Consider the following 26518-nt stretch of genomic DNA (forward strand, 5'->3'; position numbering starts at 1 on the left):
TGTGTATTAGATATCTATTGGGTACCCTTCAATCATGCATTTAAAAAATACTTCCTACCGGAGGACCCTATGCAAAGAGACGACACTTGGGAAGTTAGATCCACCGAGACCACAGCAGTGCACTGTGCGAGTTCCCGCACAGCTGTGCACAGCTCGGCAGAGTAATTGGGGTCTGGGGAAGGGTCAGCCCGGACCAAATGGTCACAACAGGACTGAGGATGATTGGAGTTAACTGCCCTAGTGGTAATAGGGGCTGGAACTACTTTACTTACTTGGAAAATGCAAAGGAAGAGGGAAGAGAACACAGTTTACCCAGGCTCCCTCACCCCTTCCTGCTAGGACCCACTTGGCAAGGCAGAGACGACAAAAACCAAACGAAAGACTTTCCCAGGGGTGAAGCCCAAAGGTCAGTCCCAAGCTGTGCCGGACAATGGGGACCCAGCCTCCTCTTGTATCTTCCTGGGGGGGGGGGGGGGGGATGAAGGAGTCTTAACGAAGCGAGCTCCCCCCCTCGCACCCCTCCCTCCCGCGAAGATTCTCAGACCCAGCGAGTTCCACTCCACCTCCAGCCCGGGGCAGAGGAGGGGCGCAGGGCTGGGACAGGCTGGGATCGGCCACGCCCCTCTCCTGCCGCTGCGCGACCCCGGCCCCCGCCCGCGCTCCTGCGCCCCCGCCCCTGTCCCCGCGCGCCGCGCGTGCCCAGCCCCGAGCGCGTTCCCGCACTCCCGCGCCGCTGGCTGCGAGCGCTCAGATCCTGGCCGCCGCCGCAGCCCTTTCAGGCAGGGGACAGCGTCCGGCCCTAAGCCCCGCGCCTGGCCCGGGCTCGGTTCCCGCGCCCAACCGTGTCTAGCCCCGCAATCGCCTATTCTCTCTCTCTCTCTCTCTCTCTCTCTCTCTCTCCCTCTCTTCTCTCTCTCTCTCTCTCTCTCTCTCTCTCTCTCATCACATGTCCACCTAGACCCTGGCCAGTCATCGGCGTCCCCTGCCTCAGTGTCCCCACCCTCCGCACCCTAAGTTGCACCCCAGCGTCCAGCGAGGGGTCGCGGACCAGGCTGGAGATGCGAATCCTGCAGCGCTTCCTCGTGTGCATCCAGCTACTGTGCGTGTGTCGCCTGGGTAAGTGATAGGACCTCCGCGGGGCGGCCGAGCGGGGCTCAGTCCCTGGGACACGGCTGGGGGAGGTTTTCAGAACAGTCGGCAGCACCCTGGAAGTCACCCTGGCCTGGCCTTCTAGATGTCACCCGCGCGGACTGCGCCTCCACCCCCTCAACCGCGAGGCCGCCACCTGCCGGGCCCCCGGACTGTGGCTAAGTGGTCAGGACACCTGGACCCCCGAGTCTGCCGAGTCAGGGTTCCCTCTTGCGCGCCCTCTCTTCTCCGCGTTGCAAACTGTGGAAACAGCCTTGTAGACCTATATACGAGGATGAGTCGGTGACTGGAAATACAATCCAGCGGTGGCGAGGGGCTGCGACCGGAACGTTCATTTTTATGCTGCCAGGACTGTGGACCTGAACGGAAAGTACACGTATCTGTCTTGAATTACACGCACTCGCCTGAAAGATACTGAACTGAACAAGCACCGACCTGATTTCTCGGTGGTTCGAGTACTTTCAGTTTGGTCACGTTCAAGTCCAGGCAGCCATTTACAAAAAAAAAAGTTTCAGTCAAATCCCTAGGAGCATTCTGCCCCAGCTTCCAGAGCTGCTGGTGATGGGCTTACCGGAGACCCAGATTTTCCTCAAAGCCCTCCATACCATAAACGTGTAAGACGACGTTGTGCTCTGCGGCCAACTGTTTGAATCACCAGGGTGTGTGTGTGTGTGTGTGTGTGTGTGTGTGTGTGTGTGTGTTTCTATTTTCTTACTGAAAGCAGCCTTCATGGTGACTATTTGGAGCCATGAACCTAAAATTTAGGATATATGCCTCGATTTGTGATTTTAACTGTTTAGCTCCCATCAGTCCCATAACCCTACTTTTAACTTTTTAGATTGTTTATAGTAAATGATATATTCGGCGTGCATTTCCAGCCAGTGGGTGGTGCTGCTTTTGGAGTCCTGGCCTTTGTAAACAGAAGTCCTTTCTAGTTCTGATGAGAATTGTGTCGCCACTATAGTGATGGCTGCCTGCACCTCACTCTGTTTATTCTGTACCTCACTTCAGTCCCTAAGGCTTGATGAAGGTGTTCAGAATTGGTGTGCTGGACGCCTTGCACACTGCTCACGTGTAAGACAGCAGGACCCCCCCTCCCAGTCCCTTGCCTCTGCCTGACTGCAGGCTTGCAGTTGAATGCGAGTCTGGAAGACACCCCAGCATTGGAAGAACTCTTGTAATCCACACCTGTTGAATTTGCATTTCCGCATTCCACTCATAGGCATTTTAGCAACAAAGCCAGGTCCCCTTGATACTTAAACTATTGTTTAAGGAGATCTTGCGGTATTAGGGATGCAAATTACAGTGTTGCTCTGCACTTCAGCAAAACAGATGCCCAAGACTACATTAAGAATGGTTTTAATTAAGAAAAACAACATCAATTGCCACACCGTTCATCTGTTTGAAGTGTAAGGTTTGGGGGTTATTTGGCAGAGTTAGAGTTGTGTGTCATTATTGGCATCTGATCCCAGAGCATGTCATGAGCCCTCCTTGCTCATTAATAGACATTCCCAGCCCACCCCTCAGCGGTCTGTGTCTATTGACAAGCTTGCTCTGAACATTTCATCCGAACAGAATCCTGAAGCATGCAGCCTTTCATGCCTGGCCTCATTCACTCAGCAGAAGGTTTTCAAGGTTTACCTGTGTCATAGGGAGTATCAGCACTCACTGGTTTTTATAACTGAGCTGGATCCCATTATATGCAAATCACACATTTACAAAGTTGATTTTTATTTTTTACCCCATAAGGCATTTCCTGTAGCCTGCTTAGGGTTGTATAGATTTTGGCTTATTGGCCACATGCATTTGAAGACATAGAGCATAAGGGGGAAGAACTGAATGCATTGTTCAAGACATTTATAGGCTCATGTCAAGGCATCAAATCTAAGCCTATCCATTGTAACTGAAATATGAGCTTTCTTTCTTTCTTTCTTTTATTTCTTTCTTTCTCATTCTCTCTGCTCTCTCTTTTCTTCCTTTCATCCATCCTTCCTTCCTCCCTTCCTTCTCCCTTCCTCCCTTCCTTCCTTTTTCTTTTCTTTCTAATGACTATTACTGTGAGAAGACTATGTTTTTATCCCTCGCCATTTTAAAGCAGCCCTCTGCATTGCTACAGATAAGCTGACCTGGGGACACTGGTCAAAGGGATAGATATATTGACCTTCTGGTGGCATATTTTGCAAAACTGAGGCACATTATCTACAAATGGAAAATTCAGCCTCCCCTTTAATGCCCGTCCATGTATACATCAGTGTTTGGGGATCTTCAGTTGTTGGAGCCATCCAGGTACTGTACATACCACCATAAAATGTGGTCAGTAAAAGGTTTGAGTACTGACTGAGGGAGTGATGCATGCTGGCAATTCTTAGATAGTTAGACCACTATTCATACCATTATCCAGGAGAATTCACTAAAGTACTCACTGTTGACAGTTAAGAACATCTCTGTGATCAGGGCAGTATCACTGTCTGAGTCCCACGCGTCCTGATCATTTGAACCAAGCTATTTGATTTTCCCATAGGAAGGTAGGATCGTTGAGTCATGGAGGGAACCGAGGGGCTTGAGGAGCCATTAAGGAATCACTTCTTTTCATTCATGAGACCTTAGGGTCTTAGAATTAAGCCAGTCACAGAGCTGCAAGGGCCAACAAATCCTCATGTTTGCACACTCTTGTTAAATAGGTAACAGGTGAGATTCTGAACTTCCTTGTCATGTCTCACTGCTGTGGGGGCCACGTTAAAAATGGGTCACACCCTAAGGCCCCTGCAACAATTATGACTGCAGTGGGTTCTGGGTGTGGTACCAGGGGCTCCTTCAGTGTTGACTCTCAGTTTGTCCTCACCAGTGAGTCATCTCCCTCCAAATAATAACTAGTCACCATTCAGGAAATTTATTACTTTTGATTAGCATGATAACACTTTCTTGTACTTGGGAATCCCCCTCCCTCGCCGCTGCCACCTTCAGAGCGGGGCTGCTCTCAAGAGAGAAGTTTGCGGAAGAAATTACCTTATCAATGAATTATTTCTACACTGGAAATGAAGGGTCTCACTAACATTGTATATTGGGAGAATTTTGCTTCTGGGAAACAATTTTCTTCTGGAAGCATGATCTGTTCCCCCCTCTCCTCCCACTTCAGGGAGGTCTGAGTGAGTCTGTCCTGGGAGTTCAATTTGAGTACCTGTTTGCTAATGTCTGTCTCAGATTGTGTCTGGAAATGGCTCCGCCAGCCAAGAACACAGCACCTAAAGGAAGTAGTTGGTGCCTTAGATCCACTTGCCAAGCATCCTTCTGGTACCATTCCTGTGAATGTCTACCCATCTTCTCATTTCCTTCTCCTTCTGATATAAATTACGGTGAGACAACATAGATACAGAGAAGTCAAATGACTTTCCTGGCATCACACAGCCTAGTTAGTCTTTGTTTCTTCCAAACCAGACACTTCCTTTTCTGTGGTTTGTTTTTGTGTCTTTTGTTTATTCGTTTTGCTTTAGACCGGGTCTCCTGTAGCAGGCTGGCCCTAAAAACTCTGTGTAGCCAAGGATGGCCTTGAACTCCTGATCGTCCTGCCTCCACATTCTAAGATCTGATGTAGGAGGCATGTGCCACCATGCCTTGATGATGCCTTTTGTGTTCACTCCGAAAGTGCATTTTCCCGTTGAGAATTTACAGACTCGAGTCCTGGAACGGGATGTAGCATGTCAGTTTTGTTTGCTTTCCTGCAAATGCCCCTGGTGACTTTCCTTGTACATTTCCATGTTGTATTTATTTCCCTTTCAAAAAATGAAGCATCGTCTGTCATATTTAGGCGACCTCAATGTAATTTTGAATATTGTGGCAAATCCATACTGTTCGTGATGAAGGTAGCCCCACCTAGACTACTGTTTCCCTTCCTTCGCTGTTGTCTGCTGCACAGAAAGAACCCAGCAGGGCTGAAGAGGTCTTGACACCTGTGCCCTCCACCCACACGTTCTGATTCAACCCCACACCAAAGACCTTTAAATCTTATTTTTAAGCCATTCATGATGGTTTATGCCTATAATCCTAGCACTTGAGAGGCTGAGGCTGGAGGTTCCTGTGAGTTCATGACCAACCTGGGCTACATAGTGAGCTTTAGACCAACAGCCTCTTCTACAGAGTAAAATCTGTCTCAAAAACAACAAGAGCCAATAAATAAATCAATACCACCCCCAAGAACCGCATCCTAACTTTTGTGATTTTTACTCCATTGACAGATAGTTGAGAGTAACTGTCTTTTCCAGCAATCTGTGAATGTGTTAAATGTGTTAGTTCTCAAATATTTTAAAATGCTTCCGCTCACTCTTTAATGCTAATGGCGAGAGCCAATTTAAGTAAGATACATATATGCGTGTATCTGAAGTCATTAGAATTATCTGGAGTGTTAATACATGGCTTGTGTAATGGGAACCAATTTTTATCTATATCTGCAATTCTTCTGATATATGTATTACACGCATTAGGTGTTAAAAGGAAATATTTTATGCTGTTGCACATTCCTAAAAAATAATTCAGTTTTTAAATTATGCTGCTTAGTACCATGGCCACTAGGCATATGTGATTGATTCATAGTCTATCAAAGTAAAATCACTCACTTCCTTTGCTCACGCTAACCGTCACAACTGAAGTGCATCCTAGTCATCTGTGTGTGTGACTACAATGTAGGGCAATTTCAGCGCATTTCCGTCACTCAGGAAATCTACTGATTGGGAGACAATGGTGCAGATGGCAAAGTACGTACCTTGTAAGCATGAGGACTGGAATTCAGAGCCCACAGTGAAGCCACGTGTGATGGTTTCTGGTTGACGTTCCAGTGGTGAAGACTGAATAACACAGGCGTGTCTGTGGAGCCTACTGTCCCAACAGTCCCGCCTACTAGACAAAGCTCTAGGCCAATGGCAGACCGTCTCACACAAAAGTGGGTTGCACCTGAGGAATGACACCTGAGGTTATCCTGTGACCTCTGCATATGTACACGCACATATGCATGTGTGTACTTGTGCACACATATAAAGAAAATTCACCAAGCACTGTTTTATGACCATAATAAAAAATCATAGAGAGCAATAATTAAAATTAAAAAGCAATCATTAAAATTATTTGAACTGCTGATACGTGGTGGTTGTTTCTGGACTGTGTTCTGTCAACTTACAAAGATCCTGAAACATGATGGTAGTTATGTGTAATGGGTAAAGAAGGGTTAACAGTCTCTTTGTGGTCTTTATAAGCTGAAATCCACAGCTGGTGATTTATGTGTGAGTGATCTGTCTCTTACTATATTTCCTAATCTGTTTTACCATATACTGTATTTTCTGGCAGGACATCTGTCTTCCCCCCTAGACCAGCTCTTCAAGAGCAAAGACTGTATTGTAGTCTTCATTAGCTTCTTAGACCTGGCACCTTGAGGACATGCCTATTTAGTCCTTCAATGTTCAAGGCCTTAGGGTTAGCTCTCTATTATTGAGGTCTGCCATTTTCTGTTGGTCTCTCTTTGCTTCTGTTTCTCAGTCAAGACTTTGGTCAGCATTACCTTGGTCTGTTCACCATTAATGCCTCTTCGGGCACCAGACCCTCGTTTTCAGTGATTTTCTCAGATATATTTCTGAGGATCACCTAGATCCACACACTCTATTATCTATGCATAAAAAGCAAAGTGCCCATGCTTAATATTGCATGGATGGTTGCCATGGTAGCCATAAGAGAGCATTTAACTGTTGATGAGTTGATGTGCATGAACCTGGTTATGTCTCAGAGTTCAGGGTGAATGTGCTTCTCTGTGTGTATGCTGTTCATGTGTTAGAGATGAGAGGATGACGGGATGTGGTCAGTAATAAGAAACACAAGATCTTCTCCATAAAGACTCTGCTTCCCATCAGCCCAAAGCCATGGGATTGGATAAATTTCGTCAGAATGACCATGAGAGGTTGGTGGCCCAAGACAGTTCTGAAAATAACACAACAGCCAGAGTGAGGAAGATGGGGAGTACCGTGGCATCTCACGATACACATTTCTTAGAGTTCTTCTACCATTTGATTAATCATAAAGGTGAAGTACAGGGCATAGTTTATTCTTACACATAGCATGTATGCAGCATTTTGACAAATGGAACTGAATTCAAATGGGTGGGGATTGGGACAGGTGAGATATTGCCAGCTGTGAAGAGGTGAAGAGCAGAAGTTAAGAGATTTGCTCTTTTATTATGGTTGTCTTCCAGATGTTTCTCGATATTCTCCTCCCTCCCTTTTTACGTTTTTGATATTATTTCCTCTTTTATCATTACTTCCTTTGAGCACTGATTTATGTAATCAAGCAAACTTGGCACATTTCCTCCCCACCTTGATGAAGAGTTGGATAGGGATGAAACTGATGGTGTTTGATGCTATTAGTAAACGAATTTTTACTTTGCTAATATAATTTGGAAAGCATAGTGGTTAGCATAATTTTAAAAGGATGGGTTAACAGATGCTTCTGCTGAAAATTCCCATGGTTAAAATAGGTTCGATTGTCTTTTATTTCTTCTGATATTTGCTCACAGATATTAAAGTAAACTCAATTATTCAGGGTCTTGGTTGATGTGAACTTGCTGCTCTGATTCATTAAGTGTGAGTCTTTTCGTGTGTTTGTTCATAAGGCATAAATTTTATAAATTTCTTTGGAAATACTTTCTTCATATTTTTGGAAAGAATAATTTATTCATGAGTTGGAAAGAAGGAGGTTGGATTAAAGTATTTATGAGTAACTAGGCTACAGGTAGCTTTTCCCTCATAGAGAATCATTCCATCTGTCTCTCTCTGCCTTCCTCTAAGCATGGGTCTTACTACTAGACCTTTCTCAAACTGACTAACTCAGTATCTTGAATAGGAATACATAGAAAAAATGACCTTTTTAAAAAGTGACCCTTTAAAGCAGATATCATGGCTCCTACCCAAATCCTGATCACATACTTTGAAATGCTGGACAGATATACATAACCTTCCTGAGGTGATCATTGTTTTCAATCACATCATCAGCCGATTAAAACTGATCTCTATAACTAAATTGTCATCCACGTTCATCTACAAGTTTTCTTGAAGAGAACATGTAAAGGTGTCACTTGTGACACAGAGTAGTGCAGAGTCAAGAGCTGCTCACAGGAGCCATCAGCATGGCTGTCACCCTGAGGCTTTGCTTCTCCGCAAATGTGATCATAGGCCTTGACTGAGGTCATGAGTTTCCAGTCCTGGCCACACTTTAGACATGGCAGGTGTTATTGTGTGCTTCCCCCACAAAATCCATGTCGAACCCCTATCAGGGTGCTAGTACTTAGAAATGAGACTTCTAAAGGATAAATAGGCCATGAGGTTCAAGCTGTCATAAAAGAAATTAATGCCTCAGAGAAAAAAAAAGACAAGAGCGGTGTCTTTTCCCATCCCATAAAAACCCAGCAAGGAGCCAGCCATTTGAAAGCCACAGAGAACTTCTATCAGAATCAAATCTCTTGACCCCTTGATATTGGACTTTCTAGCCTCAAAACCTGTAAGAAACAAATGCCTGTTGTTTTAGCCACTCGGTCTAAAGATTTTCCTGTGGTTCTCGGGGCTAGCCAATGCACACAAATAAGGTCTAGCTAAGCATGGTATAGTGTCTGAGTGCTGTGATCAAGAGTGGGTGTTTTCTTTTTTTTATTTTTTTAATTTATTTATTTATTAAGGATTTCTGCCTCCTCCCCGCAACCGCTTCCCATTTCCCTCCCCCTCCCCCGATCAAGTCCCCCTCCCTCATCTGCTGGAAGAGCAGTCAGGGTTCCCTGACCTGTGGGAAGCCCAAGGACCGCCCACCTCTATCCAGGTCTCTTAGGTGAGCATCCAAACTGCCTAGGCTCCCCCAAAGCCAGTACGTGCAGTAGGATCAAAATCCCATTGCCATTGTTCTTGAGTTCTCAGTATTTCTCATTGTCCGCTATGTTCAGCTAGTCCGGATTTATCCCATGCTTTTTCAGACCCAGGCCAGCTGGCCTTGGTGAGTTCCCGATAGAACATCCCCATTGTCTCAGTGTGTGGGTGCACCCCTCGTGGTCCTGAGTTCCTTGCTTGTGCTCCGTCTCCTTCTGCTCCTGATTTGGACCTTGAGATTTCTGTCCGGTGCTCCCATATGGGTCTCTGTCTCTCCTTTCATCGCCTGATAAAGGTTAATATTCATGAGGATGCCTATGTGTTTTGCTTTTGGATTCACCTTCTTTTCTTAAAACACTTCAGGTGACTGGAGGACACAGTCAGCGTTTGAAAACCACAGATCTAGGCCAACCTCATGATACTACTAATCTTAGTTCATTTTCCTTCAGGTGGCGACACTGGCAGGCTGTGTGCCTTGCTAAAACAAAGCCAGTTCTATGGGACAAAGGCCTTGGAAAATGGCCCGTCCTTTTTTCCCCTTCTTAAGGTAGCTTCAGTTTCAGAGTAATCCTAGAAGAGGAGCATAGACTACAGTTGCTGACCTCAGAGTTTGCGTGCATGTCAGACTTCAGGAGGGCAAGAGTCTTGGGGCTGTTCCAAAGATTCAAGTCTATCAGCAGCTGGGAAGACAAATGAACCAGCTTCAGAGATAAGAGTCTCAAGTACCGTTTGTCCAGACCCAGGCATTTATTATCTTTCCATTTTTCCAATGATGCAAATTCTTGCTGGTACCTAATGTTGTTTTCTTATGAAAATTTCAGTAGAACTAGTTAGTGTTTTCTACTAGTTAATAAAAGATTGCTATATTTACCATCTATTTTATGCTTTCTCAAAGCTAAAAATTTATCAATGTATAAATTATGGATGATAAAATTCATAAAGAAAATATCAATTATTTATTATGTCCTGGCTCTTTGGGTTTTACTGTGTTTGAAAAGCCTTAATAACACATACTTAAAAGCTAATGATGGACTCTTCTGGGTTGTCAGCTTACCTCTTCAGTACACTAATGCTCAGTAATGATAACCTAAGCACAAATTGATGCTGTAGATCTTGATTGAGAATCTTCTTTGAGAATAATATTTCTCTAGAGAGGATATATACCTACTGGTTAATTAAAACCTCCCAATATATAAGTAGTTTCCTAGCATCGAAAAGTTTGCAGATGGATTGGGTGGGGATGTATGTAGCTTTAACCCATATCTGGAAGACAGTTGTTTTTAGACCATTCAGGGAGGATGGGTAGGAAGACTTGAATGGTCAATATAGGAAGCAAAAGGCATAAGGGCCAGCAAAGACATCCACAGAAGCATAGAGGAGAGTCAGAGTTTGGTATTTGGAGAGGGGGAATGAGTAGGGTGGATGTATAGTAATAAAAATGCTCAAATAGTAGGGAAGATTGCCATCAGCTGCTTGAACTGATGGAAACTTTGTAACTGACAGAGGATAACTATGAGGTTTTGAGTAGCAAAACTGCTTGAGAAAATCTGTAGTTTTAAAATCAGACTCTAAATCTTATTTTTTACTATAACTGCTATATATGTATGCACATATAATAGGGAGATAGATAGATAGATGATAGATAGATAGATAGATGATAGATAGATAGATAGATAGATAGATAGATGATTGATAGATAGATAGATGATAGATAGATAGATAGATAGATAGATAGATAGATAGATAGATGATAAATAGATGATAGATAGATAGAAGATAGATAGATAGATAGATAGATAGATAGATAGATAGATAGATAGATAGATAGATAGATGTGTGAGAGAGATAGCAAGAGTGAGAGAAAGAGGGGATTTATTTGTATCTGGTTATGCTTGCCTTTGTGGACATGTGTGGAAGCTAGAGGTTGATGTGAGCATGTTTTCTCCAATTACTTTTCCGTCTTGTGTTTTTTTAATATTTATTTATTTATTATGTATACAATATTCTGTCTGTGTGTATGTCTGCAGGCCAGAAGAGGGCACCAGACCTCATTACAGATGGTTGTGAGCCACCATGTGGTTGCTGGGAATTGAACTCAGGACCTTTGGAAGAGCAGGCAATGCTCTTAACCTCTGAGCCATCTTTCCAGCCCCCGTCTTGTGTTTTGAGACCAGTTTTTCACTGAACCTAGAGCTTACCATTTTGGTTATACTGGTTGATCATCAAATCTTAGAGACCCCACCAGCCTCCATCTCTCAGTGCTGGGGTTATATGCATACATCCCACATACCTGGCTTTTATGTAGATGTTGGGGTTCTAAAAATCAGATCCTGATGTTCATGCTGCAGGCACCGTATCTACCCATTTCCCCAGCCCAGGTCTATAGATTATATGGGACAACACAGGCATCAGAGAAAGGTGACAGGAGCAGAGTAATACAGGGCATCAGGCTGTTTCAGTGCTGTTACTGTGGATATTTGCTGGATGGTTCCAAGTGTGCGAGCATGATAGCACCACACTATCCTCATGCACGACTTTAAATCCTAGCAAGCACTTTCAGATACACCACTTCATGTGATTTTAGTAGAATCGGAGTATTTGATAGGATGTGATCCCATTATGCGAGAACACGACATTGGTCATTCTCAAGGGAGTGTCTAACCTGAGAAGGTGAAGATGTAGCAAGGAACTTAAGAGTGTTAGAGAAATATCCAAGAAGGGAAAGTATAGGCAGCAAACATGTACAGTTCTAAAAGGGCTGATGACTTGGAAACAAAGGGAAAGAAAGTGTGGGTGGCAGCGTGAGCTTTCTTATTGATTGAAGAATAAGACTAAGCCTGTTAAAATGAGCCCCAGGCATTGAAGGGAGCCATTCCTCCAAACAGATTGGGGCAGCAAGCAGTTAGTGATGCTGCTTATGGAGAAACTTGACGAAAACAAATGTCTTTTGAAGGATGAAAGGACCTGAGCAGATTGGTAGCATCGGGTTCACCTGCAGCGCCCACCTCCACAAGGTTCACTTCATTGTCTTTGGAACACCCACGTGGTGTGTTTCCTTTTCACAGTGAGCGCACACACTCCTGTAGCTGCAACCAGCAGGCTACGGATACCGGGGCTTTCTTAATTATCCATGAGTTCATCTGAACTGAAGTATATCATAGTCATCTCTCATAAACTAGTGTCTCTGGAAATTGCTCACAATGGGGGCTTCCCGTTAAAAACATTGTGACAGGATACAATTGAAGCAATAGTCTTCCATGAGTTTGCTTTGAAGTTTATTTTTGAGAGTGAGATAAGAGGAGAGAGGGAGAGTAAGGGAAGGAGGGAGAGGAGGAGGGAGGGAGGGAGAGGAAGAGAGAAAGAGAGAGAGCATGAGCACCACACCAGCTCCTTACTGTGTATGGGTTTTTACTTGCCAAGGTAGCATTTTTGGCAACCTCTTTCTTTAAGATTTAGTTTCTTTCTTTCTTTCTCTCTCTCTCTCTCTCTCTCTCTCTCTCTCTCTTTTTTTTTTGTGGTTATTTGCTGCCGGATGATCCAGTCTGACTGGTCCACAAGCTTCTAGGAAGCTTCTTGTTCTTATCTTGCTGTAAGAGTTCTAGGAATATAGATGTGTTATTTGTGTTATCATGTATTAACATGCCTAGTCTTTTCATAGACCCTGGGGATTCAAGCTCGAGTCTTCATACTTGCACATCAAGGTTGATGTGCTGTGAATTAATGAACAAAAGAATTTTATTACTTACTATTTGTCTCTTTAAGATAAATTTATGATATACAAAGTAGTAAAATGAGAAATCATGTAGCTTAGGAAAGGAAGAAAGTAGCTACAAACAAAAATATATGTCTATTTTTCCATATGTAATGGAAATATAAGCACAATTTTCTGTATGTGATTAAAAATACAGTATATTGTACTATATAAAATTTGATAGAAAGGTTAAAGTATATTAAAAATGGTGGACAGTATATAAAATATGTTTGGTTGTGGTCAGTTTTTGTTTGATGACTTCTGTAATAGGAAATATACATATACATGAAATATATACATTGTTAGGCTAGTATATTATAAATTTATAGTTACATAGACATATATACTCATGCATAAATTAATGAGGATTTATAAATACATTTATATGAATAGGCATAAACATATATGTGTATGTTTCTTGTTGCTAAAAATCGAAATACCTTTTAAAGTATTAAAGCAGTATCTCTTTAGTGAAAACTATTCAGACTAATTCTGGCACACTTATTGATTTTTTTTAAAAGATTTATCTTTTTTTAAAAGATTTATTTCTTTATTATGTATACAACATTCCTTCTATGTACACCTGCACACCAGAAGGGGACACCAGATCTCATTACAGATGGTTGTGAGCCACCATGTGGTTGCTGGGAAATTGAACTCAGGACCTCTGGAAGAGCAGTCAGCACTCTTAACCACTGAGTCATCTCACCAGCCCCCCAAAAGATTTATCTTATTATTTTTATTTATATGTTTGCATGTGTATCTGTGTGAAATTATGCCTTTTACATTGAGGACGATATTCCGTGCCTATGGAAACCGGAGGGTAGTGTCCAGTTTCCTGGAGCTACGTCGAGCTATAGGCAGTTGTGAGCTGCCTGAAGCGGGCCCTCTGAAAGAGCAGAAAGAATTCTCAACGGCTGAACCGTCTTTCTAGCCCTAGCTTTGACATTTCTGAGTCTGACTTTCTTTCTGGACCCAAGAAGAAAGACAAGAAAGACGCCCATGGCTCCCTGTGACCCCGAGTCAGTGCCATGCTCTCCACTGGAGCTGGGCCCAGTTGGATAAGTGACACTCTGCTCAGCAGGTGCTTCCAGGAGTTACTGTGCGCTCAGCACTACACCTGGGCTTGAATCGACATTTTCCATCCTTGAGGGGGTAAATCTCTTCATAGATACAAAATACAACCTGGTGCAATAAAGTCATCAAAAGGAGAGAAAATAGAAACGTGAAAACACTTTCGAAAAGTCACATGAGTGGGAGCAGCCCTTCTTTCTTCCTTTTGAATGATACAGTTTGTTGTTTCCTTTCATAAACATAAGCCTCTGTGTGTCCTCTGTTTTTTTCTGTGGCAGACCAATCTTTATGGATTTGAGACCAGGCTGGTCTACATAGCAAGTTCCAGGCCAGCCAAGGCTGTATGTAGATCAAGACCTTGCCTCTTAAATTTTTTTTTCAGACTGTAGATTGTTTACTCGAATTCTCTGAAATGCGTTTAGTTCTCAGTATTCCTCCCATCACACTCAAAATAATCACGTAGCTAGGGAAACATCCAAACAAAGTGAACAAGTTAAAACCCTCTTCGTGTACATTCAGTTCACAATCCTGTGCTAGGGACATGTCACATGGTTTGTCCAATTAGACCTGTTCTATCATGTTGACAGAGGGAGCTGCCATTCGATCACAAAGACCAACTCTGTGTGCTATAATGTTAAAGAGTCAGTCAGGAAGGCTCTAATTTTAGGCTTTTCTAGAAAAATTCTGAACATAGATAGTAATGTCTGCTGAATGGATTTCTTGAAGAGTGAAAACACATTTAATTGGACACGAGTGGCTAGGGCAAGCTGCCCTGAAATCCTATAAGACAGCACAATCTGGACTCCGTCTATCCTACCAGAAAGTGCCCAGAGATGCCTGACTTGACAGTGATCCCAGCTTATTTTCTTGCTAATCTTTCTGCACTTTCTGACTGTTCAGTATTCTTGGCAGAATTAATCAAAACACAAAACGCTTGCACGCTCCTCAGTAGATTCTAGATTTTATACAAACCTCTCTCCCACTGGCAAGATGCCTGTAAGACAGCCTTCTGGTTCAGTTTTCAGAAGGAGCTTGTTGCAATATTTAAAAGTTAAAATCCTGCAAGGCAGTGGTGGTGCATGCCTTTAATACTAGCACTCGGGAGGCAAAGGCAGGTAATCTCTGTGGGTTCGAGGCCAGACGGATCTACAGAGTGAGTTCCAGGACAGCCAGAGCTACACAGAGAAATGCTGTCTCAAAAAAAAAAAAAAAATCAAACCAACAACAACAGTAACAACAAAAATCCTGCAGCACTTGTAAATTGAAAGGTGGGGGTCTTTTGCTTTCATAAATTTTGACATTCAATGGAATTTAGGCTAGTAAAGATGAATAATCAAATAGCCTTTCTATTGTAGTCATTGCTGTTAAGTCATTTTTCCATGAGGCAGATTAGGTCTTCTGCTGGCCAAATGTGCCTCTGTGTAGTAAGTGATCACTTATAAATACACGGCGATTGTTGGATTTTGCATGGGAGTCTTTTGGATGAAAGCTCTCGGACTGCTGGAGATCTGCTTGGGTGATTGCACTGCTTGCAAAAATGAATAGAAAACAGGTTATCAAGCAAAGACTGGAACAGTCATTTTGTGAGGAAGTAATTGTGCTTGCCTATTGCCCCCTAAGAGGCGGAACTATGCACTTTCAATAAGAAAATATTAACATGGACATGTAAACTTAGAATTTGTGGGCTAGAGTTGAAATCTCCATTAGTTATTCCTCACAGGGGTCTCTATGAACTCAATAACTAGAAATGATATGGTTCTGCACATATTATGTATGTCTTTCTTCATCCACCTGAAAATCCTAGAAATACATAATAATTAACCAAAGCACAGAGGAAAGGTTCTCTGCTGGAAATATATCCAACACCAAGCCATAGCCATGAAAATCAGCACAAATCTGCCTGCTCTGAGCCTAGGAACTGCACACCATCCAGTGAACATCATTAGGCTCTAGACATAAATAATTGTTTTTCCAAGACTGACATTAAAGACTTTTTTTTAAGTATGCGGCAGTGGATGTGGGGATACTTGCCGGGACTTGTGTCCTAAGAGGACTTTGTGCTTTCACAGTATTGTTGCTGTAACTCTAGGAGGGAAATCTTTTGCAATCAGCCTCAGAAGTGAAACATAGTGAGTGAGGTTTGCCAGAGTTTCCAACCACAGAAACCTTTGAGGAAACAGTGGGTAAGATTCTTGTGTTTACGCTAGCCATTGCTGGGAGGAACACATAGGTTCTTGCACCTTCTGATGTCCTGTGCTGCACTTCTGGGGCATCCAAGGTGCTTTAAAAGCTGAACTTAGATTACTTACCTGGTTTTCCTTCAATCCTCATATGCTGCTCTTTCCCCTCAACGCTAGATATTTGTCATTTAGTGGTGGCTTTTGGCCTCTTGAATCTCTAGTTGTGTCCTCTCTGTAATCTTCAACATCACCACATCCTCAGGTCACTACGTCCCTCAGGACCCAGCATTCATCCTGCCTTCCTGTTGTTTACACAGTTTGTGTTTTCTTGAGGAAACAAATCTCAAGATTTACATCCACTGGGCTATAAGGCCGTCTTGCCTATGTAGTAGGCACACAGTACATTTCTGCAGTCCTTATGAGTAAAGTTCCCTCCAAACCATTTGTATTGAAGACGGAAAAACTAGTATGATCCTAGCTAATGACAGTCCCTCTACACCAACTCATTCTGGGCACTCTTCGGCAGTCTAAAAAACTCGGGATCCCAGTTCCATTGCTGGGAATTAGAATTCATGTCACCCTCAAATTCACTCAATTCCTCTCATTTATCAAAAGGTAAACTAAAAGTGGGCAATCCAATCACATACTAATTTTCATTGGTCCAAGTATCTATATAGATTTTGAACCGAATTGGCACACAATCGCGGACAACTTCCTAAGGGCTTTTGCTCTTGGCGTTCAGACTTTTAAGAAAATTAAGCGACTAGAATAGAGCACAGTAGTGAATGCAGAAGAAGGGAAGAAAGATGTCTGTGGCCAGAAACATGAAAGAAAGAACACTATAAGTTTCTTTATTCTACGCAGCGGTGGGAGAATCTACTTTTTGGCCTGCACAGCGGATACACCATTTCTTTGGGTAAGTTTCCCCTACGTTTCCTGTCAAGCTGGGGTTTTAATGAAACAAAACGATACCGGATCCCTCTCACTAACACTTCTTCATCCCCCCAACACCCTAGTCAGCGCCAGCCAAGAGTGTTTTTCTCAGCCTCTTTTATCCCCTTTTTTTTCCCAAGAACAAGATCAGATATGTGAGATCCTGTTTGATTCAAGCTTGGAGAAAGTGCTGTGTGTCTCACCCCCATGGGTTACCTGCAGCTGCCAATAGTGGTATTGTCCGCCCTGTGTCCTGGTTCTATACTTTAAATCCTTCAAGCAATAGGAAAGACTTATAGAGGAAAAATTATTTTCCATGGAAGAGAGGGCTGGGCTGTTGACATTTCAAAGTCTTTAAGAAGTGAGAATAGCACAGCTGTGCCCAGCTCTGTTTGGAGGCCCTCGGAGACATTTTCAAACCACACACTTTGTGTCGACTCAGTTCCTTCTCTCGGAGCTGTTGGCATCGCTTCTCTAGTCTAGTTAGAGAGGTCTCGATGACTGCAAATAGAAGTCCACCAAGATGCTGCAAATGTCTAATAGAATACTAAAGAAGTTAGTGTTCTGTTCAAAAGAGTGACGTAGTAGTTATGAGGCTAATAGACAAGTGGAAAATATTCTCACACAAATAATCACACTGAGGGGGAAAAAAACGTTAGTTTTAACTAGACGTGAATTGAACTGACAATGAATTGCAAGAGATTTAAGAACTTGTAATGTAGGTTTGAACATGTTTAAAGGCAACCAGGATGATCTTAAGGAATATAAACGAAGAGAAAGCAACACATTTGAGGGAAATAATTGCTATTCTCAGATGTAAACCTCCAAATCGAATTCCCTGATAGAACAGAGATACTCGATAGACTGTTAACTAGGTAATTAAAAGTGGAAAAGCAATTATTTCATTAAATACTAAAATCAGCAGTGTTTATGATAATAAAGAATTGTCAAATATCTATATGATTAAGGCTCCTGTGAAACTCCAAGTGGGGAAACTAGGCTTAAAGATACAGTTACATAGGGAATTAATTAAATTATTCAAGTTTTGAAATCATGAGCACAGGGATGAAACTGGTAGGTTTGACACTAGTTTTTAAGGAATAGAGGTTTCATTCTGCTTTTGGAAGAGTTTAGCTTTTTACTTACATAAAATAAAGTCCCACTTAAATATTCAGTATAAGAGTGCTTATGGAAAATTTGCCATTTTAGCTACAGCCCTTCAGAGGCCATAATAATATTAGTCATAAAATTGCAAACAGTCTGTTTCAAGAAGCATTTGATAGTGAATGATGTTCTCATCCAAAGGAGAAGTAGATATTCAGTGGTAGAGAATATATCAAGGTTGCCTTGAATTACTGTGAGGGGACCCTACTATCCTCGAGCAAAATGAACCAAATGCTCACAGAGGAGAAGCAGCTTTCTAGGTACAGGATTCTTTTGTTTGCACATCATGTCCATTTGTAATCAAAGCATGGATGCTTCCTCTCAGGTTACTATTTTAGTATTTGATAATGCTAATGTTTTTTTTGTTTGTTTTTTAAACATGCTGACCTATCCTCATTAAAGCCAGTATTTCCTTTTTGGCCAGGGAGATGTTTCTGTAGCTAAAGCATGCACCATGCAAGCAAGAGGACTGGAGTGTGGATCCTAAAAACCCACGTAGAGCCAGATGTGCTAATATGCACCTGCAGTCACTGCCTTCCTACAGAGCGATAGGAGGGTATAGAAATGAGAACCCCTAGACGCTCCGGGTCAGCTAGTACAGTGTTTGCAACAATAAGCAGGCAACACCTGTCTGAAACGGGGAAGAAGGTGAAAACTAACATCCAAGGCTGTCTTTCGACCTTCACTCACATGTCATGAAGTGCGCATACCATGGCGCACACATGCCCACACATGTGAATATGCACACACACATGTTAATGTGCTCACACACACACGAATAAAAATGAAGCCGAGTGATATTCTCTTCGCCTCTGCCACATTTCTGGCCTTTCATGTATCACAAAGCTCTTAGAATTTTCCACAGTTAGCATCCACATTTTTCTCTCTTGCCCCTTGTTTGAGTCTGCAATAAACAAGAATATGCTCCCATCACTGCAAAAACTTCCCTTGACCTATCTCAGCAGTGCCCTTGAATTTGTTATATGTAGTTGTCAGAATTCTCCGTCATCACTTAGCTCAGCCATGGTTTGTAATTTGTAAATTTGATTCTGGAGATGCTTGTTGCCTTAACTTCCAGAATGTCTCACGGGCCCACTTTCCTGCTTCCTCATTGCCATGTTTCAACCCCTTGATTCCTTCTTATAGCTTCAGTTCTAGCATGAGAGCCACAAAAAAAATCATACCTTGAGCTGTACTAATGTTAGGACCCTAACGGACCCCCCATGACTTGTATGTTGAAGTCTTGATCCCCAGTATATGCACTTTTGGGAGGGGATAGAACATTGATGGAGTGAGGTGTAATGGAAGGAATTAAGGTCACTGGTGACATTTAGACTATCACCCCTTTCTCTTCCTCTTTTCTTTCTCTTTGTCATGGGAAAAGCAATGTGGTCTGCCATGTTTTTCTGTCCATGATCACTGCCTAGCTACAGGACCAGAGCAATGGAGCCAGTTACCATGTCCTGAAACCTTTCTAATTATGGGGCAAAATATACCTCTCTCTTTTTTAGGATAATCACCTCTGTTACAGTATTGAAAACGTGCTAATATAGGCTGCTTCTGTCTACACACTCACCTGACTGCCCGACAGTCTCTTTTTTACATTTGATGCATTGGGTCTCCAGGATTTATACCTGTAGGCCAGAACTCTTACCTGAACACCATACGAACAAATCTAACCACCCATTTCAGTATTCAGTGGACTTCAGTGTGATCTGCTGACCATTCCGGCTCAAGCTAAGAGCCTTGGGGTAATCAGCAGTTCTTTCACTGCCTGTCTTAACCTGTCGACAAATGTGGGCATGTCTTCTGAACAGTCTTCCCCCCATCGTTCCTCACTTGCTTCCTCAGACTAGCTTCCCAGCTGGTTTCCCTGCCTTGCTTCGCTCATCCAGGGTGAGCTTGCTGAGCTGTCAGGTCATGTCACTCTTGATTTCCCATTTCCCTCAGGCTTGCCATTGTCTCCACCGCTCTCACCAAGCTCTCAGTGGTCCAACGTCTTATTCCTTCTTCAGTTGCTCTTATGCAAATGATCGGTGATCTGCTGTTTAGATTTAAAATAAAGTGGAAGATTGTATCATGCCAGCAAACATCATCCTTTTTATTTGTTTTATTAATGAGGTTTAGAATGCAGTTTGATGGCATTTGAGGAAATCTCAACTGCATCGTTCAGACAAGAAAATTCCCTTTCTGTTTACTCTGTGAGTCCATGCTGATTGGCCATGTTCCTGCAGTCAGTGCAACCCACCCTAAGGAATGTGAAAGCAGGAGAACTGGCCACGCCCCTTGCTTACTGCTGCAAGGGCTGAACTGGTCATGGTAATGCTGAAAAGCCCATCTTGGTGGCAAAGACAGGTGAGCGTAGCATCAAGGGCTGCAGGATCTTCACGACACATGGTAGCAACAGGTTTGAGGCCCCTGGTCTCTGCTGCACCATCAATGTTGGGCTCTCGGTGGAACTCTTTCTGAACATCCCATTGCTACCCTGTGTTGTGGAGATCCTCCAGCCCTGGCTGCAGGGTGGGCTCTCCCATACCTACACCTTCAGAGGCAGCTCTACTGTGCTGTCCAGGTATGGTGTAGGGGATACTCTCCAGAGTCCACAGCTGACAAGGGAACAGGGACGGTTCTCCCTCTTACGATCTTCAGGCCCAGCTCCTCCACCTGCCTTGGGGGTTGATGGAATGAGTGTGGGAGTGTGGGGGTGAGAGAAGGTATAATTCTGCAGATTGCTTCCCTGCCAAACAAGACAGGGTATTTTTATGTTCATTGAGAAAAATGTAAAGGGGTCGTATTTTACAGCAAATGGGAATGCTGAGAGAGCAGGTATTTTAGTACTTCATATGTTGTGGGAGCTTATCATAGACATAGTTTTATTGTATTCTGGTGCTTTTTTACATATCTTCTAGTATTGCATACTTTTGATCTCAAAAATAAAGATTTCTTTGTCTTAAAGGTTAATTTGAAAGCCTTTGAGATAATTCATATTGATCTAGGACTCTCGGGTCCTCAACCTTGCTCATGCTATGACCCTTTAATATAGTTCCTCATGTTGTGGTGACCCTCAACCGTAGAGTTATTTTCATTGCTTCATCAAAAATGTAATTTTGCTACTGTCATGAATCAATATCTATGTTTTCCAGAGGTCTTAGGTGACCGTTCTGAAAGGATCATTCTACCCCTCCCAAAGAGGTCACAACCCACAGGTTGAGAGCCGCTGCCTAAAAGGCTAATATATAAAGTTGACGGCAGCCTACAGTCTTTGCACCAGACTAGGAAAACAATTTTCAAAGAATTCAAAACACCAGATCTTTTCTATAGCCAGGTAAATCACAAAGAAAGCCTGTCTTAGCATCTTTCTGCCCTCCCTGATGCGTTCCTTCCCATCTCCCCTAGACAGACATTGCTCCAGGTGCCCTGAGAAGGGCAGTATCACCATTGTCTACACTTTGGGGCCTAGTCACTAGACGATCTCTGCTCTTCAACAGAAGTCCACTGTTCTGCCTTTTTCTTAATCAAACTTGCCTTTTTTTTTGACTACTTAGTTGTAGATTTCTTTAATGAATATCAGATCAATATAATTTATAATAGATTTTTGAATAGCCACAACTAATGACACATACGTTTGAAGAGTGTTTTAAATCAATAATTATTTGATTGTTATAAAATACATTTTTAAAAATGTATTATGTCAAAAACATACAATGTAAGGTGTACTTTCTTATAATTCTGATTCTATAGTATAAGTATAGTTCACTTCAAGCATGCTGTACAGATGATATTTGTGAAGTTTTTTCACCTCGAATTTCAGAAACTCTCAGTAAATATCAACTCACATGACTTTCTACTCAAAGCCCCAGAAACCACCACTCTATTCTCTACATCTGAGAGTTTGAATATGTTAGATACTGAGCCATTTTCACAGTAGCCAAGAGATGGAAACAGTCTAAGTGTTCACAGATGATGAATGAACAGAGAAACCACCACACGCGCATGCAGTGGAATTTCACTTGAACTTTAAAATAGGACAGTTTAACATATGTTGCAGCACTGATAAGTCTTAAGAACATTATGTGCAATCAAATGAGGCCAGTTACAGAAAGATAAATACTTCCTAATTCTGCTAACATAGAATAGATATTTCTTCTGAGCATAGGAAAACAGGCTTTGTGGCATGAGACATTTTCTACTTCTTCTTACTTATACCTCTGTGCATTTTCTTTCCATTAGCAATATGCTTGAATCTTTAAGTTGACAGGGATTCATTTCATAATTGATATTTTCTATATGAATAGAGAAACTAGCTTGATTCATATTATCACATTAGCAATGATCTCTTGAGATATTCATTTAATATTGTATTTTCATGTGCTATTGATAATATTGTAATGGACATTATTGTTGATTTATATTGTTCATTCTTTAGTTTCTGTTAATTCACAATTGGGATGTAGAAGAATTTAAATTTGTTCTTAATTTGTTCCTTTCCAAGTCCTTTGCTTTTGGTCCCTATCACCTTCAGTAATGATGAGATCTACAGAAAATCATGGCAGGATTAGGATTTAAAATTGGTTTGACATAGTTAATTTTACATATACATTTCTAAGAACTAATCTCTATAGTAGGAAATGTATTTTTTTCCTGAAAAACCAGAATCTCGAGTTTCTCAAGTTGACATTTGGTCCTTGGGCTGTGCTGTATGGTGCTCTCAGTTGTGAGTGTGTGTGTGTGTGTGTGTGTGTGTGTGTGTGTGCGTGTGTGCATGCGCACATGTACACAAGAGCTTATGTTTGTCCTTGGTGAGTTCAGGAGTGTGGATGTTCGGGAGTGTGGGTGTCCAGGGTGAGCTCAGGCCTGTCGGTGTTCAGGACTGTGGGTGTCCACACTGAACTCAGGAGTGCGGATGTCCGTAGGGAGCTCAGGGGTATGAATGTTCAGGACTGTGGGTGTCCATGGTGAACTCAGGAGTGCGAATGTCTCCAGTGAGCTCGGGGGTATGGGTGTTCAGGACTGTGGGTGTCCACGGTGAACTCAGGAGTGCAGATGTCCCCAGTGAGCTCAGGGGTGTGGGTGTTCAGGACTGTGGGTGTCCACGGTGAACTCAGGAGTGCGGATGTCCCCAGTGAGCTCAGGGTAATGGGTGTTCAGGACTGTGGGTGTCCACGGTGAACTCAGGAGTGCGGATGTCCCCAGTGAGCTCAGGGTTATGGGTCTTCAGGACTGTGGGTGTCCAGAGTAAGCTCAGGCCTGTGGGTGTTCAGGACTATGGGTATCCACGGTGAACTCTGGAGTCGGATGTCCCCGATGAGCTCAGGCCTGTGGGTGTTTAGGACTGTGGGTGTCCACAGTGAACTCAGGAGTGTGGATGCCCCCAGTGAGCTCAGGGTTATGGGTGTTCAGGACTGTGGGTGTCCAGAGTAAGCTCAGGCCTGTGGGTGTTCAGGACTGTGGGTGCCTGTCCTTGTGCGTCCCTCTGTGCATCCTTTTCTCCTGCAGTTCTGGTGCACAGTGTTGGCTGCTTGGCCTGTGCATAGCCTCTCAGCCTGTTTGTCTTAACAACCATCACTCACTAAGATGTCATGGTCTTAGTCATCCGGCTCATCACAGGTCAATGCTCAGCAGCTTCCTCTGTCTCTTTCCCATGGCAACATAGAATCAGTGTCCACTGCTTCCTGGGAAGAAGCGTTAGTGATCAAGAATTGCTAAGTGATTGTCTAGTCAGAATAGAGAGGGACATGATAGTATACAAGATCAATTTTTCTACTCACGACTTTATTACTCATTCAGTTAATTCAACTAGAGGTTTTAAGCTCCTGCTATTTCCCCTGAAAGCTTATCTATTAAAAACAGTCCCATTAAATCCGTTTTTTCATATTAAGGAAAAAAAACCTTTTCCTAGGAAAGTAACATCTTGTTAGATGTAGCGTATGCCTCCTTGGTGACACATTTAAGTGCTATACTACCAGAAAATGATACTATCAGTATCTACAGATACAGTATGAACTTCAACAGAATAATAAACCAGAGAAGCATGTGGCATGTCAAAGAACGTATGTAGCTCTTATAAATCTCGTTCTGCCCACAAAATCCTGTTGTTGTGTTATTTTACTTTTTGGGAGGCCTGCCACCCAGCTCCCAAATAAATCATACACAAGGCTTATTCTTTGTTATGAAAGCTCAGCCTCAGCTTGACTTGTTTCTTGCCAGCTCTTCTTAAATTACCTCACCTAACTTTGGTCTCTGGGCTTTTTCCTTTTCTTACTTCTGTATATGTTACTCTTACTCTGTAGCTGTCAGGCTGGCTGGCTGGCCCTTGACGTCCCCTTGTTCTCTCATTGTTTGCTCCCCCTCTACCCAGATGTCTCCTCCTGTTTAGTCTCTCTGCCTGCTAGCCCCTCCCATCCTTTCTCCTGCCTTGCTATTGGTCATTTAGTGCTTTATTAGACCATCGGGTATTTAGACAGGCAAAGAATCACAGCTTCACAGATTTAAACAAAGGCAGCATAAAGAAAAGGAGCACACCTTCACATCGTTAAACAAGTGTTCCACAGCATAAACAAAAGTAACACACCTTAAATTCACTTTTTCAAAGCAAAATCCCCTTCAGGGAGACTTCCTTTAACCATGGAGAAGGGGTCGCTGGGTTTCTCACAGTTTGTTCAAGTGGCCCCTAGAACTCAACAGAAGTGAGACATGTTACTCAGCCTCAAAGTTCTGTCTCACCATTTTGAGAAGGTAATTCTGATTGTTAGAGGAATTTCTGGGAATTTTTTTTTTATCTGCTGTTCTTGATAGCTGTGATATAAATAAGTAGATATTATCTCTGCTGTAGTTAAACCATATTTTCTAGAACAGAAGAGGATGAAGTTTACTTTCAACCCTAACTTCAAAAAAAAAAAAAAATCCTGCTGTCTTCCATGCTAGCATACTGCTAAATTCACGTATAATGCTGCAATTGCTTCAGGTTGGTGGGGGGAATGAATTTGAATATGTTCTTTTGAAGGAACTGAACTGAGAGATCTGCCAAAGTAATGCTTCTGGGTGCTTTGCTAATCTATGATAGAACAGGATGGAAACGTCTCTAAGAACAAATAATGTCTGTTACAAAGAGAAGTTTTCCTACTCACAATCTATCTATCGCAACGTCCAAGGGAAATTTTAGCAAGTATTTGACGCTAATTGTCCTTAGGCAAAAGAACAATAGAAAGCATATAAGTAAGAAGTGAATTAGGGGAGCTGGAGAGATGACTCAGATTGAAAAGGGCTTGCCCTGCAAGTGTGAGGACCTGGGTGCAGATTCTCAGCCTCTGTTTAAGAAGCCAGGTACATCACCTTGCCCTGCAATCCCATTAGCAGAGAGAGGGGGATTCTGGAGGTTTGCTAGTCAGTTAGTCTGGCTCTAGGTTTAGTGAGAGTACTTGTCTCCAAACTAAGGTGGAAAATGAGTGAGGAAACCATACAACATTACCCTCATAACTCCATACGTACATACCTACATACACATGTGCGCATATACAAGCATATACAACAGACACAAGTAAAATAATAAATAAAGTAGGGCATGGAAAAGAGTAGCTAATGGAATACACAAGGAATTTTCAAGCTATGATGATACAGAACTCAGAAAGTTGAAGTTGACCATTTAGTCTGTAGATTGACCTTCATAAAACCCCAACTCATTATAATTTAAGCTTTTCTAGATGGCACTATTCCAACACTGCTTTGTTTTATCTTTCTTCTTACCACTCAAGCTCCTAGATGGCAACGTTTCCACTGTTATTCCCTTTGTTTTAAAAGGCCTCAACATTAGTGGCCTTCACTGAACTGAAACAAGAGGGATAGAATCATCTCATGCTCCCTCTTGGACAATCCTAGTAGACATTGACGTTTACATCCAACTTCACACTGATTGCATTTATGTTCAGGCATGACTCTACCCTCTAATACCTGGGGATGTATTCCTGTGTGGGTTATAGAGCTCCAAATACATGCTCTGCATCTTTCTTACTTCGCTATCTATTAAATGCAGTATTTTATATGCTTAGCTGAATACACGTAAGGTGAATTCATCTGACTGTGAGTTATTGGAAGTTTTGTTATTATTGTTAAAGTTTCTAAAAGCTTAGATTTCCTTTGAACAGAATGCCAATTTAGTGTCTCTCTTCCTCTGTCTCATTTTTCTTCTGTCTATGCTTTCCTGCCTTCTTCTCCTCTTCCCTCCTTTTTCCTCCAGGAGGATATTTAGATTCGGGAGCACCATAAAATCAGAATATAAAGAGACTGAGTAGCTGTGGACTTGGGACAAAAGAGGGCCTTTTCCCTAGACCTGGGGAAGGACCCTGTTTAATTGGAGAATTCTGAACCAGGGCTTTGAAGGCATT

General features: G+C 42.5%; 1 protein-coding gene across 4 annotated transcripts in view; it reads left to right on the plus strand.

The window, feature by feature from the left end:
• The first annotated feature begins 693 nt into the window (after positions 1-693).
• The window catches only part of Ptprz1 (protein tyrosine phosphatase receptor type Z1), a 177617-nt gene continuing 151792 nt past the window's right edge, over positions 694-26518 (plus strand). For 2 of the 4 annotated variants that reach the window (XM_041675477.1, XM_041675478.1), the window contains exon 1: positions 694-1116. In XM_041675477.1, the coding sequence (XP_041531411.1) occupies positions 1059-1116 (58 nt within the window). In that variant the 5' untranslated portion in view covers positions 694-1058. The remainder of the gene's footprint in view (positions 1117-26518) is intronic. The other 2 variants (XM_041675479.1, XM_041675480.1) reach the window with 1 other exon arrangement.

The sequence above is a fragment of the Microtus oregoni genome, unplaced genomic scaffold (genome assembly GCF_018167655.1).
Source record: "Microtus oregoni isolate MIOR12 unplaced genomic scaffold, Mior012 000026F_ref0000081, whole genome shotgun sequence".
NCBI lineage: Eukaryota > Metazoa > Chordata > Mammalia > Rodentia > Cricetidae > Microtus > Microtus oregoni.